This window comes from Nematolebias whitei, chromosome 13, assembly GCF_014905685.2.
Source record: "Nematolebias whitei isolate Nwh7 chromosome 13, NemWhi1, whole genome shotgun sequence".
Lineage (NCBI taxonomy): Eukaryota > Metazoa > Chordata > Actinopteri > Cyprinodontiformes > Rivulidae > Nematolebias > Nematolebias whitei.
This window is the reverse complement of record NC_056510.1, coordinates 25295441-25308295: the sequence shown is the minus strand read 5'-3', so window position 1 is coordinate 25308295 and position 12855 is coordinate 25295441. Positions and strand designations below refer to the sequence as shown.

General features: G+C 41.1%; 1 protein-coding gene across 1 annotated transcript in view; it reads left to right on the top strand.

The window, feature by feature from the left end:
* Positions 1 to 2833, top strand: part of irs2b (insulin receptor substrate 2b) — a 13249-nt gene extending 10416 nt beyond the window's left edge. Inside the window, exon 2 of the mRNA XM_037687031.1 lies at positions 2173 to 2833. Coding sequence (XP_037542959.1) covers positions 2173 to 2177 — 5 coding nt within the window. The 3' untranslated portion in view covers positions 2178 to 2833. The remainder of the gene's footprint in view (positions 1 to 2172) is intronic.
* The last annotated feature ends 10022 nt before the right edge of the window (positions 2834 to 12855 follow it).

Below are 12855 nucleotides of genomic sequence, written 5' to 3'. Positions count from 1 at the left end.
ATATATATATATATATATACATTTAAATGCATCCGTTGGTGTTTTGGAAACTTCTTTGCAATAAGATAACATTTCCAAGAAAGTGATAAGATGGCGAATAGATGAGCTGGTTCTTCTAAAACGAACGCTCAAGCAAGTCAGTGGAATGACAGTATCTGTTGTTGTTTTGACTGCAGTTGTTTTTGTTTTGCTGGTCAGATAGAGGTGTGGGAGGTCAGAGGGGCCTGTCGGTGTTTGTTTGGCAGAGCGCTGCTGTAGATCAGGGAGGAGCCGGCCGAGCAGGAATGTAAACAGAGTGGATCTGAGCCTGCTGTGCTCTCCCCGTCCGTTTTAACTCAGCCAGGATAAAAACAACGTTGTCTACCTTTTATTTTCTGCTGTTTGTTGCTTTAAACATTTGTTCATTTTGCTTTGTGACAGAAAGAAAGAACTGAAGATGCATGTGCAAACACAACCAGAAAGGGTGCTGCGTTATACCTTTGTGTGGCTGTGCCATATCTCTGAATGGAGCAGGCCTAATTTTAGCAAGTGAACTAAATAAATAATGAACAGACCCTGAGTACGAGTGTGTGAGTTAGGACGGGGGGCGTGAGCGCCGAGCTGCAGGGAGAGGTGGGGTGTGTGCTCAAAAAAAGAAGGAGGGGTAGAGGCTATTGGGTTCATTCCCCTGTTGGACCTCCGTCTCCTCCTCTCAGTAACATCCCCCACTCCCTGAATCTTCCTGCCCACCCCCTTTTTTTCTCTCCCCTCCAATCTGCTTGTGTGTGAATAGCAGCGTGTGTGGCCAGGCTGTGAATGCTGCAACACTTGCGTTATTGCTCACATGGAAATAACACAGGGATGCTTTGGTTTGTGTTCATGGCTACACCTGGTTGCTGATTTGAGCCGGTGATGTGATTCACTCGTCCTTCCCGGCAGATCTCAGTCATTCTCGCCCAAGTTGCCTGTCTGTGCAGGCTGCTGGCTGGCCCAGCCCCTCTAGAAACAAACACACTCACATTTGGATTGTTATGGTCTGTCGGTCCCATGACCTCACTGCATTCCCGTTCCCCTCTGTCAGGTTGATTCTGTTACTGTGGTTTTTCCACCACTTCCCACCTCTGCGTCGCAGTTTTTCCTGCGACTCCGACACCTTTTTTTTTTTTTTTTTTGACGAAGACGCAGAGCTCAGGCAGCACAGGTGTCCTCAGGAGTGCCATCAAATATTCTGCCATTCACATGTGCCATTTTTTATTTTATTTTTTAAATCCCAGACACTCCTGAGTCCGATCAGCGTCTTCCTCACGCTTTATCTTTAGAATCGACATCAGCATCACATTTTTGATTTGCAGAGTGTTGAGACAGGAAACTGTAAAGTGCGTGTGTTTGCGTGCTTATGGTGGGAAGAGTTGAGGAAAGGGTGTGGGCTGTGAAGTGGAGTGGAGAGGGAGGGGGGTTACCAGAGGATTCTGAATGAAAGGTTTGTTTTAGAGAATGATGATCACATCCAGCTTTGTGAAAACAGCTCTTGTTCACAGTCAGGAAGAAGAAGAGGAGACAGCAAATGAGAGAAGAAATGCAGCCGCTCTGTGTGTGTGTGTGTGTGTGTGTTGGCCAGGCAAGACTTCCGCTCCCATTTGATAGCTCTGCATGCAAATGAAACCCCACAAACATGTACACAGGGGCAAAGGGGTCAGAACAGCTTTCCACTGCAAGTGAAGCAACACTGTCGAGGCTCGGGAGTTCACGGTGTTTTGAAGAGACGCGCAGTAGCTGTGGTCTGGGTGTGTTACGACACACTGAGAATCGTTGTGCATGTGTGTGTTTTTCCTGAAATTGTGTGACTGCTGATGCTGTTTTCATCCGTGGAGGCGGCCTCCGTTTCAGCTGTGCACGGCTAAAAGCCGCACTGTTTTTCCTCCTGCCATGAAAACACCTGCCACTTGAGTGTATACCATCCCAACACACACACGCACGCACGCACACACACACACACACACACAAAGCAGACCCCTTAGAGAGCATTTGGTCCTCACTTGGAAACAGTGGGAGTGTCAGTTTAGGCCTTCCTTTCCCATTATAGCATCAATAAACTGGTAGTTTTCAGAATTGCCCAACAAATCTAATTTGTTTTGTGCAGAAATTACATCACGGGATGTTTACCTATCTTTTTCCTTCTTCTTCTTCTTTCAGAATGAAGACTGATGGGGTCTTCCGTCCTCCTCCTCCTCTTCCGCCTTTTTTCTTGGGAAAGTAAAATTTCGCCGCAGCCAGATGACGAGGTCACCGCTGCGACAGCTGAACCCCGCGCTGAAGCCGACATCTCTTCACCTCTCTGCCGCTTCCCAGGGTCACGGGGGACACTCGTCTCCATGGAAACCCAGACACTTGACCCTTAACCCAAATCCTCCTACTCCCCCCCCGGCACTCAAACGTTCAGGTGCCGTTGCTGCTGTAGTGCTAGATGAAAACACAACTAGGACTTAAAACAGATTCTAACTTTAGATGAATCTCTGTACGTAGGCCTTCAAATATTTCTGCAGTATAATATTTTATTAATGAGTTTTGGTTTTATTTGGTTTTATTTTATACCATTTTCACACTTACAACTGGTTTTCTTTTGGCTCCAGTAGTTTACCAGATATTCTCACCAGAAAACCTGTGAACCAAACCTAGAAAGCACGTGGACGCGCGCAAAAAACAAAAACGTTCATGAATACTGACTACATGTATTTATTTATTTATCATGTACGTATGCATTTAATGAAAAGTGTGTGGAAAATGTGTATACAATGCATTTATGAACATATTTAAAAATCAAAAGAAAGGTTTTCTTTTAAAAAAAAAAAGAAAAGAAAAAAAAGAACCCTACCTCAGCACCAAGTCACACAGTTAAAAGTATATATAAAATATTTATTTTCGGAGGTGAATGTTAAAAAAATAACACAATGAAAAAAAAAAAACGATCATCAATCCAAAGCCTTACTCAAGTCATCAGCCTTCGTTTGATGGACCCTCTTGGTTTGGACCTTTAAACACAGTATCAAAGATTTACCCGATCATCTTAACTGAATGTTTCATCGGAGCCGACTCTGAGATTAACTTCCTTCTCTTGTCACACGTATGGCAAGATTATGTATTAAAAGTCCAGAGTAATATATTTATTAATGCACATGTTCTGGAGGATGCATTCATTCTTAAATGATACAGTGAGGACCTTATTGAGAATGCATTGCACCACCGATGTGTTCAACTTTCCCAAATCCACACAGACCTGTGGCCTCAGTCCACTGTTCATCCTGCAGGAAGTCTTCACTTGTCAGGAGCTCAAACAGGAAACAAAATGAATGTTATTTTACCGTCACTGGATAGATAATGTTAGTTTTTCTCACCCGATGCCTCGTCGCGACGCTCCGCCACCAAGCAATGTGACACACGCTTGCTCAAGAAGCCGCTCCGTCGTAACTCGAACCCATTGCCTCCGCCGCACCGGCTTGCATTTTTACAAACTTTCCAGATTGTAACACAAAGACACGTTGAATGTAGTTACGCGTCGTGTTCCGAGCCTGGGAACAGTAAAAACCGATACAACTGCAACAACGGCAAACTATTCAGAGGTACTAAACGGGAAACCACAAACACAACAAAACACAAGGGAGGTATCTTATTGATCTGAACTCAAAGCAATAGTTCGGATCCTTGGAAGTGAGTTCTAAGGAAAACAGCATGAACAGTTTTTTTTTTTACATATGGACAGCTCTTTAAGCAGTCGGTTTGGAAAATTAAAGTTAAATTCTGATCAGATTGATGAGCTAAAGGCTAAGAGCAAAGTGGGTTGCTGCAGTTTTGCCATTAGCTCATCGTCCTGATAAGAATTTAACTTTATTTCTCCAAATCGAGGCCTTTAAAACAGCTATCTATAACAGGTAAGATAATACTTGTTTATAGCCTTTCCACAGAGCCTCTTTAATGTATATGAACTATCCCTTTTTCAACTTTTGCCTGTATACTGTAAATAGTGTGGAGTTTCTTCCATGTGAGCAAATGCTGAGAGGTGTTAAGTTAAATACCATGATTTTAATGTACATAGTTGAGTGTTTGAATGAACTTTCTAAAACAACAAAAGCACTAATTAAGTTATCTGCTAACCAGTTAAGGTTGGGCTTGATTTTTATTAATTGTCTTGCTAAAACGATGCCACTATAAGGACGTTTTCTAATGCTGTAATTTTGGAGAAAAGAAAAAAAAAAGAAAAAGAATTGAAATAAATAATTATTACTTGACACAATTACTTCTTGGTACAACACAAATGGCATCTATGCAATATTACACCTTTGAAAATTAGTTTACAAAGTGGTACCAAATGTAGAAAACAAATGTTAATAATGTTTGATAAATCTGAAAATCAGATGTTTGCTGTTTGTATATTTTCTTTCTTTCTTTTTCCCAATTTTGAAAAATAAAAAAAAAATCTTTTTATGCTTGTTTTTTTTTTTTTCTAATGAAAACCTCAATGTTTTGAGCAGTGTTTTCTTTTTCTTTTTTTGCATTTGGATCATGTTTTAGAGTTTTTATTTGGCATTTAAAGGTTACACTTTGGGCTATGGCTTACCTTGCTGTGTCTTTTCATTGTAAATATTTCATATCATGCACATTGTGACGCTACTAAGAAAGGATAATTTAACGTAGCCTATTGCTTTAGAATGTATTGACTCTATAGATACATGCAATAAAAAATATTTAAGGAAACTGCATGCTTCTGGTTGTTTTTTTACTCCTAATCACAGCACAGCGAACAGCTTTCTCATGAAATATAAATAAAGAGAGCAGATGTCGTAACTCTGGAAAACCTTATAAGGAATGATGAATCGAGTCTTTCCTCTTAATTTGAGCATTGTTATTGTTATGGGGGCCTCCCAGGCCCCACAATGATGCAACCAGCATGTTGAAACAACCTGGGATAAATGGCATAGTGATCAAAATTAAAAAAAATAATAATACGCGCTCAAATCTTCCATGCTTGCTAAATACAGAATTGGGATATTTAGATTTTGTCTTGTTTATTTGTCAGGAGAGGTTGTTCTGGGGTTTTCTTCTTAATATAGATGAGGGGAACAGCTGGAAAGGTGTTTGCTGCAGAGATGTGCAAGTTGGCAGACACGGGTAAATAGAATGGTAACAAATATAGAATGAGGCTAAAATCTATTGAGAGCAAAATTTGGCATATTGTGTAAAACAAATCCATCGCAGGTCAGTTTGTACTCATGGCGTCCCCTTTTGTTGATTTAATCATTTAACTAAAGCCAGTTTCATCTCACTGAGCAGAAAGATTGGAAAGCGTGTACGCTGCTGAGCGTTTTTTCTGTGTGTGCATGTGGATACTTTCATTACCGTATGCCAACTTAGTCAAGCAGAAGAAGTTGTATCTGAGCTTAGACTGACACACGCACTCATGACGATGCAAATTGCAATTAAAGAGAGATCATGCAAACTCGGGGAACTTTCTTGTGTGTGAACTCCCTGAGTCTGCCTGCGTTTGCATGAGGGAGCACATGGGGTGGGGGTTGAGCTGCAAGAATGCATAGGTTCATACGGGTTCATGTGAGTAGCATAAAGTAGCCAGTTGCCCCCAGGGAGTGATCAGACTTATGGACAGGGACCTGCAGGAGCTCCACAGGAAAATGTATGCTTCCGGAGGCTGTCTGGGACACCACATTAGTGGCCCACTGTGTGTGTGTTGGTGTGCATTTTTAAAAGCGAATGGGCATTTTTGGCCATTTGAAGCCAGCAGACCCCCCCCCCCCCCCCCCACCCCAGTCAAAACAATCAACCTTTACTTCTTGTGCGGCCATCCTCACTTGACATGGAGCATATTTTCTGCATTATCTGTATATTTGAGCTCATAAACAGCATTTTAGATAAACACATGAAAAAATAACCTACACTTAATAGGAATACGCCAAACTAGAAATCCTGTTTGGTGCGAAAGAAATGTTTTTAATTATTGTAGAAATTATGACGCTATTAATGCCATTTAAACGTTTTATGGATAAATGACAATACCTGACGTCAAAATGCATCAAAGTCAACAATACAAAGATTTATAACTACAAAAATATATTTTATGGAAAAAAAAAATGTTGCTTTAAAGTCTGATTATTTGTTGTGAGAGCAGACTTTGTTTTTTTTGTAAATTCTGAATCAAGAGTTTTAAGCTTGCAACCATGTATGTAAAAAGTTTTACTGTTTTAACTTTACAGAGTTTATTTCAGTGTAGACTAAAAAAACGAATGAAGTGTGACCACATTTCCTTCTTATGCTCATGACGTTTTGTCTTCCTGCACATAAAAAAAAATGTTTTGATACGTGCACATTCATAAGGTCAGCTTTCTGATATTTGATATTCCAGTGAACACTTCTGTGGTTGGAAACATGCCTGAATGTCCTGGTGTTTTCTCTACGTCTTCTGCACAGACCACGTGAAAACAGATTAGGCTTCTGTCAAGCCTGCCTGCAGATGTGGTCTGCTGTTGCTTAAACTAAACTATACTCACATCACTTGATGTTTCTGATGAAGCAGGGAAAAAACACTTGAGCACACAGAAATATTATCACCATATTTGTATATGCACCACATGGGAGATAATAAGTGAGACAGACACACATTCTGTAAGCTGAGACTGTTTAACTGATTCCTCTCCAGCTGAGGATGCATATTTAAATGTCACTTCCTACTTGAGTTGAGTCAGTGGTCAACACTTATCCCCCCCCCCCCCCACACACACACACACACATACACACAAAGCAGTGTGCAGTTGGGATGTTGGTACACGTGTCAACTTTTCAGCATTTCATGGCCTGCCAGTAAAACTACAGCAAACAAAGGATATTTCCTCTTTAGTGATATCTGAGAATTTTCAACGATCATTTCCTCTTGTCGATGTTAACACCTGTGCCCCATCACGCAAACGGAAACACGAGCTAATCTTTTGTGTTAGTTCTCTCTTAGAGATCATTGTGTATATGTGTAGTAGAGATAAAGGTGAAAAGCACATTAAATTAATGGCAAACTGGTTGGGATAATTTAAAGCTTATGGGAAAAAAGTGACTAAAAGAGAAGAAAGTGATTGTATGCATTATGATGTTAGTTCAGCCTGATGTTCAATTCAACTTTAGAAAGTTTAAACCTTTTTGAAGCAGGGTTCTGTAAAAAGTTATGAACCTACCTACTGCTGATGTAAATAGTTTTTGAATTATCTCCGTTTGGAGAAATAAGAGTTTAATTCTAACTGGACTGACAAGCTAACGGCTAGTTTGAGTTGAAAAAGTAATCCACTTTGTCAGTCAGTCAGAATTAAACTGTTCTCCAAACTGAGGTCATTCAAAGAGAGCTATGTAAAACGGGTAAGATATTAACTGCTCACAACTTTTCAGAGAATTCCACTTTAAAATGTCTGAGCTATCATCTGAGGAAATTATAATTCTTGTCAAATGAGTCAGAATGAAGTCCCAGTTGAGTCTGATCCAGCATGTATACCGAACATAATTATAAACGCTAACAGGAGCATGTGGCATGCTGACTGCAGCCAGAGCTGTTACCCATGAATTGAATGTAATTTCTCTTCCATAAGCTGTCCCCCAAGGTGCTTCAGAGAATTTGACTGTACATCCAACCAGCCTCACAACCACAAACTACTGTATGTATAACCACACCAGGCCAGGGCCTCCACATCCAGCATCTTCACCTCCAACATCGCCTGAGACCAGCCGCCTCAGCCGATGTATGGCATTGTGTGGGAGAGTGGTTTGCAGATGTCAGTGTTGTGAGTCGAGTGGCCCATGGTGGCGGTAGGGTTATGGTATGGGCCAGCGTGTTATGGACAACGAACACAGGAACTGACATGGTTACATGGGGTCTGGGGTTGAGAGGCCGAATGAATGTACTGTCATATTCTCTGAACATGGACATGGACAGTCAGCGTGCCACATGCACGCTCCCTCTAAACTTGCAACATCTGTGCTGTGCGATAAAACTGAACACTTTAGAGTGGCCTTTTATTGTGGTCAGCCTGAGGCCCACCTGTGCAATAATCATGCTGTCTAATCAGCATCTTGATATGCCACACCTGTGGGGTGCATGGATTATCGCAGCGAAGGAGAAGTGCTCACTAACACAGATTTGCACAAATCTGGGAATATCTGAGAGAAAAAGTCTGAGCTCGTTGAGTCCAGCTCATGAAAAACGGGAGCAAAAACCAAAAGTGTTGCGTGCACGTTTTTCTTCAGCATAGAAGAATGCTTGTGTGTGTGTGTGTGTGTGTGTGTGTGTATAAGATAAAATGTGTTGTTCACTTGCATGTTTTGTGTGTATGTTGATGTTTGTGCATGCATGTGTGTGTATGGTCAGCTTGTTCTGGAGACATTCCCAGCTGTTTTCCAGGTAGTGTTCTCACGCTTCTTGTGCATCTCCTGTTTCTCACGCTGGTTGCCTTAACTGTAATCCCCACTAATATGGACACACACACCCACACCCACACACATGCTGGCCTGTTGTTTTACAGGTGGGCACAAGGTAAAAAAAAAAACAACAACAACAAAAAAATACAGACACACACTCACACGCCCCTTCCTGCGACTGATGACAGAGAAGCAGCCACAATAAACACAGGGCAGAGGAAAATGAGCACACACACATAAATACACACATAGGTGGTGAGATTCAATGTAGGTACAGAGGGAGAAACAGGAAGAGGCAGGTAGGAGAGGAAAAAACAAAGAGAGTGGAGGGAAGATGCAGGAAGCAACAGGATGAGCTTACGCTCTCCTCTGGCTCCGCCCACTGTGCGTGACATGTTTGGCAGGTGGCTCTGAATGTGTGTTTACAGCTGCAGGTTAGCCCAGGGTGTGTCTGCGCTGCCCAACATGTTTTCTCAAGCACAGGTAGGGTTTTTCATTACGTCAGTGTTGTTTCAGCAGATTTATTGCCACACTGCCGCCGTAATCAAAGTGACAACCGGAGCATGTTGCGTGGAAAACAAAACAAAAATGCGTCGAAAAGCAAGTTTTATGCCACAAACACTGATCGGCAGCTCATTTTGTTTGGTAATAAAATGTGAAATTGATGCAGAGTATTTGTTGTGTTTAGGAAACGTTTCAGCCATTATAACGAGGGCAGTCTCTAAAATCTCAATGCACTTTCTGCTTTCATCCTAAAAAGAATGACACTGTTAGGCAGTGAGATGGTGTCAATTCCATATTATATAATAATTCTATATTTTCCAAACAGAGCACTTCACTCTCAGACTGTAGGTTTACTTGTGTTACCTAGAGTTTCCAAAAACAGAATGGGATGCAGATCTTTCAGTTATCAGGCTCCTCTCTTGTGGAACCAACTTCCAGTTTCTGTCTGTGAGGCTGACACATTGTCCAGTTTTAAGACTGGACTTAAAACTTTCCTTTTTGATAAATCCTATAGTTAGGGTCGGCTTGGGTTTCCTGAGCTATCCCTTAGCTATGCTGCTATAGGCTTAGACTGCTGGAGGATAAACTGACCTCATTTCCTCACTCTGCTGCTGTCTTTACTTGCTCTACTCTACCTGTTTGTATTTGTAATTATTTCAATCTTAACCTGTTTTATTTATTTATTTATTTATTTATTTTTATTTTTTTCCTCCTATAGGGGGTACACCTGGATCTGCCATTCTTTGTTCATTTCTCCTTCCTGTTCCTCTGAAACTCAGCCAGTCAAAGCAGATGACCTCTCGTCCTGAGCCTGGTTCTGCTGGAGGTTTCTTCCTGTTAAAAGGGAGTTTTTCCTTTCCACTGTCACCATTGTGCTTGCTCAGGATGGAAGACTGTGACGAAATGAATGTTCAACACAATCTGCTGCTTCCTTAGAGAACTTTACTGATTGGCTTTTTATGTATATGTGAATGTTTCTGTTCAGTGCCCTGAGACAACTTCTGTTGTGACTTGGTGCTGTATAAATAAACTGAACAGAATTTGATATTATTGTGTAGTGAATCAAAATCTTAAAGACTCCTTTGAGTTTTAGAGATCTGTTTAATGAAGCAAATCCCAAACATCGCTGGTCAAAAAAGCAGCCCAAGATCATGATAGCGCCTCCACCATGTTTTACAGATAGCTGCAGATATTTACTGGTTAGTTAGTTAGTCATCTTCATCACTTTTGGAACATAAGGCTGCTTTATAGAGGCAGGTTTAACCAAGCTGGGCAGGTCTCACGGTAGAGGCCAGACGAAATTTAACACCTGGTCCTCCAGATCGGGTGTTGGATGCAGGGCTAACAACAGTAAAAGCTATACTTTATTACAAAAACCACAGACACTTACTGCTGTGAATTTGTCCTAATTTTCTCTGACATTTTATAAACAATTAAAGCTAAATTTCAAATACTGTAGTTTATTACCTGGAAAAACCTACTTTAACAAAGTTTTAGACCATTCTTTGAGTAATCTGGCATAACTTAATCTCAACTCTTGTTCTCCCTTAGTACTGGCAATCCTGTTACATATATTGTTATAGATAAAGTCTTGCAGAGCAGTAGATAGATAACAATAATCTAACTGTAGCAGATATATGTGTTGTTGTATGTTTTCTGAAGAGATAATTTTCAGATTTTTTTTTCTCTAATATAAAATTTGGGGAATGATTTCATTAGTGTGAAGACAATAAGTCACTCTTATCAAATTACATTTTCTTTCTTAAGTCAAAGCGAATTGCTTTTCATAAAAGAAATGTTAATGTTCTTCTTTCGGCTGCTCCCTTCTTCAGGGGTCGCCACAGCGAACTAACTCGCATGAAGACTTCGTGATTGTTTTTACTCCAGATGTCTTTCCTGATGCAACCACAGACCAGCGAGCTTCCACGGCCCTCTGTGTGGAGCAGAGAGCTGCCATCTAGAGCGCCCAGGGGAGCAGATGGTGAGGGTTAAGGGCACTGCTCGTGGGCCCAGAGTGGGGCAAATGAGGGTGGAGGCAGGTGTAGGTGCTTCACCTTTCTCACCCACATTTTGATGTTGTTGGTAAGAGGGGTTGAACCGGTGGCCTTCAGATCACAGGCTCACCTTCTCTAGCCTCTGCACCACTGCTCCCCAGTTCATAAATGTTCTAAATAACAAACAAAAAGTGTATATATTTTTAAAGTGGTCAGGATTAGACTGAAATTGGTGAGAATGTAATTAATGTATAATAACGACTCACAAACCTTCAGTCTAAACATCTTTTAAGAATAATGTTCAAATAATGACCTTTTTGAAAAAATAAACAAGTGTTAGCTCAAGTGTTTTTGCACAGCGCTGCTCTATTTATCTAAAAAAAAGAAAAGTGGACTGGGGATATGATGTCAGGATTTCACTTTTGGAAAGTCTTCAGTCTGTTGTCCCTTGAAAGTAACCACAATCACAGAGAGCATCACAAGAGTTCAGGGAAAGAGATTTGTAAGTCTGCTCCACTCCCTGCTTTGTACCTCAAAATGATGGATGTGGTGAGCGGACACAACACACAACCTGTGGACAGCCACCAGTTCCTTAGAAGGCAACAACATCTGCTTCCTTCACTGCTGTGTGTCCAAGTGCATTGAGCCTGTGTGCGTTTTATTTGTGTGATCTTGTGTACATGTTCTCATGGCAGCAGAATAACGTATGGTATGGCCATTTTAATGCAAATGTCTGGAAGTCTGTGCTTATATATTTACTGCATTAATCAGTGGATGAAAGTTTTGAGAAATTATTTGATGTAAATATTTTTAAGTCATATTGTAATCAGCTTGACCCATCTTTAAAATTTACAAATGTAAAATCACAGCATTCCTTTAAGGTTTCAGATCTTAGATATTTACTTCAGATCTTTTGAAGGGGGGTTCAGTGACAGTAGTGCCAATTTTAATTATACCTGTTGTAGATAGGTCTTGGACCAAACTTAGTTTGACGGAATAATGTTAAAGTTTAGGTTCTTTCACAAAAAAAACTCTCAAAGCCTGGACTTGAATGCCTTGTGGCCAACTTTGTGTGATTTCTAAATGGACCAGAGGGGTTGAAGCCAACCCACCACAGATGGTACATGGACTGCACTTATACAGCACCTATCTATCTTATTAATATAGCCAAAGCACTTTACACTACAATCTGTGCCCTCATTTACCCATTCATACAGCACTCTACTAGATCTATACAAAGAATAATCAGTGCTTTAGATCACATCCATACACCGATGGGACATACATTGGAGGCAGGAGTGTGGCATGGAGGCTGCACAGCTGCAGAAAGAAAAGCTTTGCAGAGAGTAGTGAAGGCTGCACAGAAGTCTTTTGGAGTCAGCCTCCCCACCATCACAGACATTTACACCTCTAGATGCAGGAAGAGGGCCATCTGCATCATGAAGGACCCCACAGTGTCTTGCCCAGGGACACTTCAGCATTTGACTGCTGGTGGAATCGAACCCCCAACTCTCCCATTGGAAGACAACTGCTCTAACCACTCAGCCACAGCTGTACCACAGATGTGCCTTTGTGCCACAAAGGGAGGTAGTAACAGAGGCGAAACGGTAGACTGAAAGGTAAGCTGCTAATTTGATGAAGTGATGAGGTCTGTGCAACACCCAGTGGCAGAATTAAACAACAAAAAGATTTGTTATCGAAGGAAGATTGATGATGATGCACAGAAACTTTGGATTGTGTTAAAAAAACACTAGTTAACAATTTGTACGTTTTGAACACAAAGCAAAGAAGAGGTCCAACACATAATTAAGCTTTTTGACATCCATCCATTATATTTACCTGCTTCTTCTTTTAGGGGGTCAAAGTGCTGGTGTCCATATCCAGCAGTCTGTGATCCGGCAACCTTTCTCAAGCTATACCA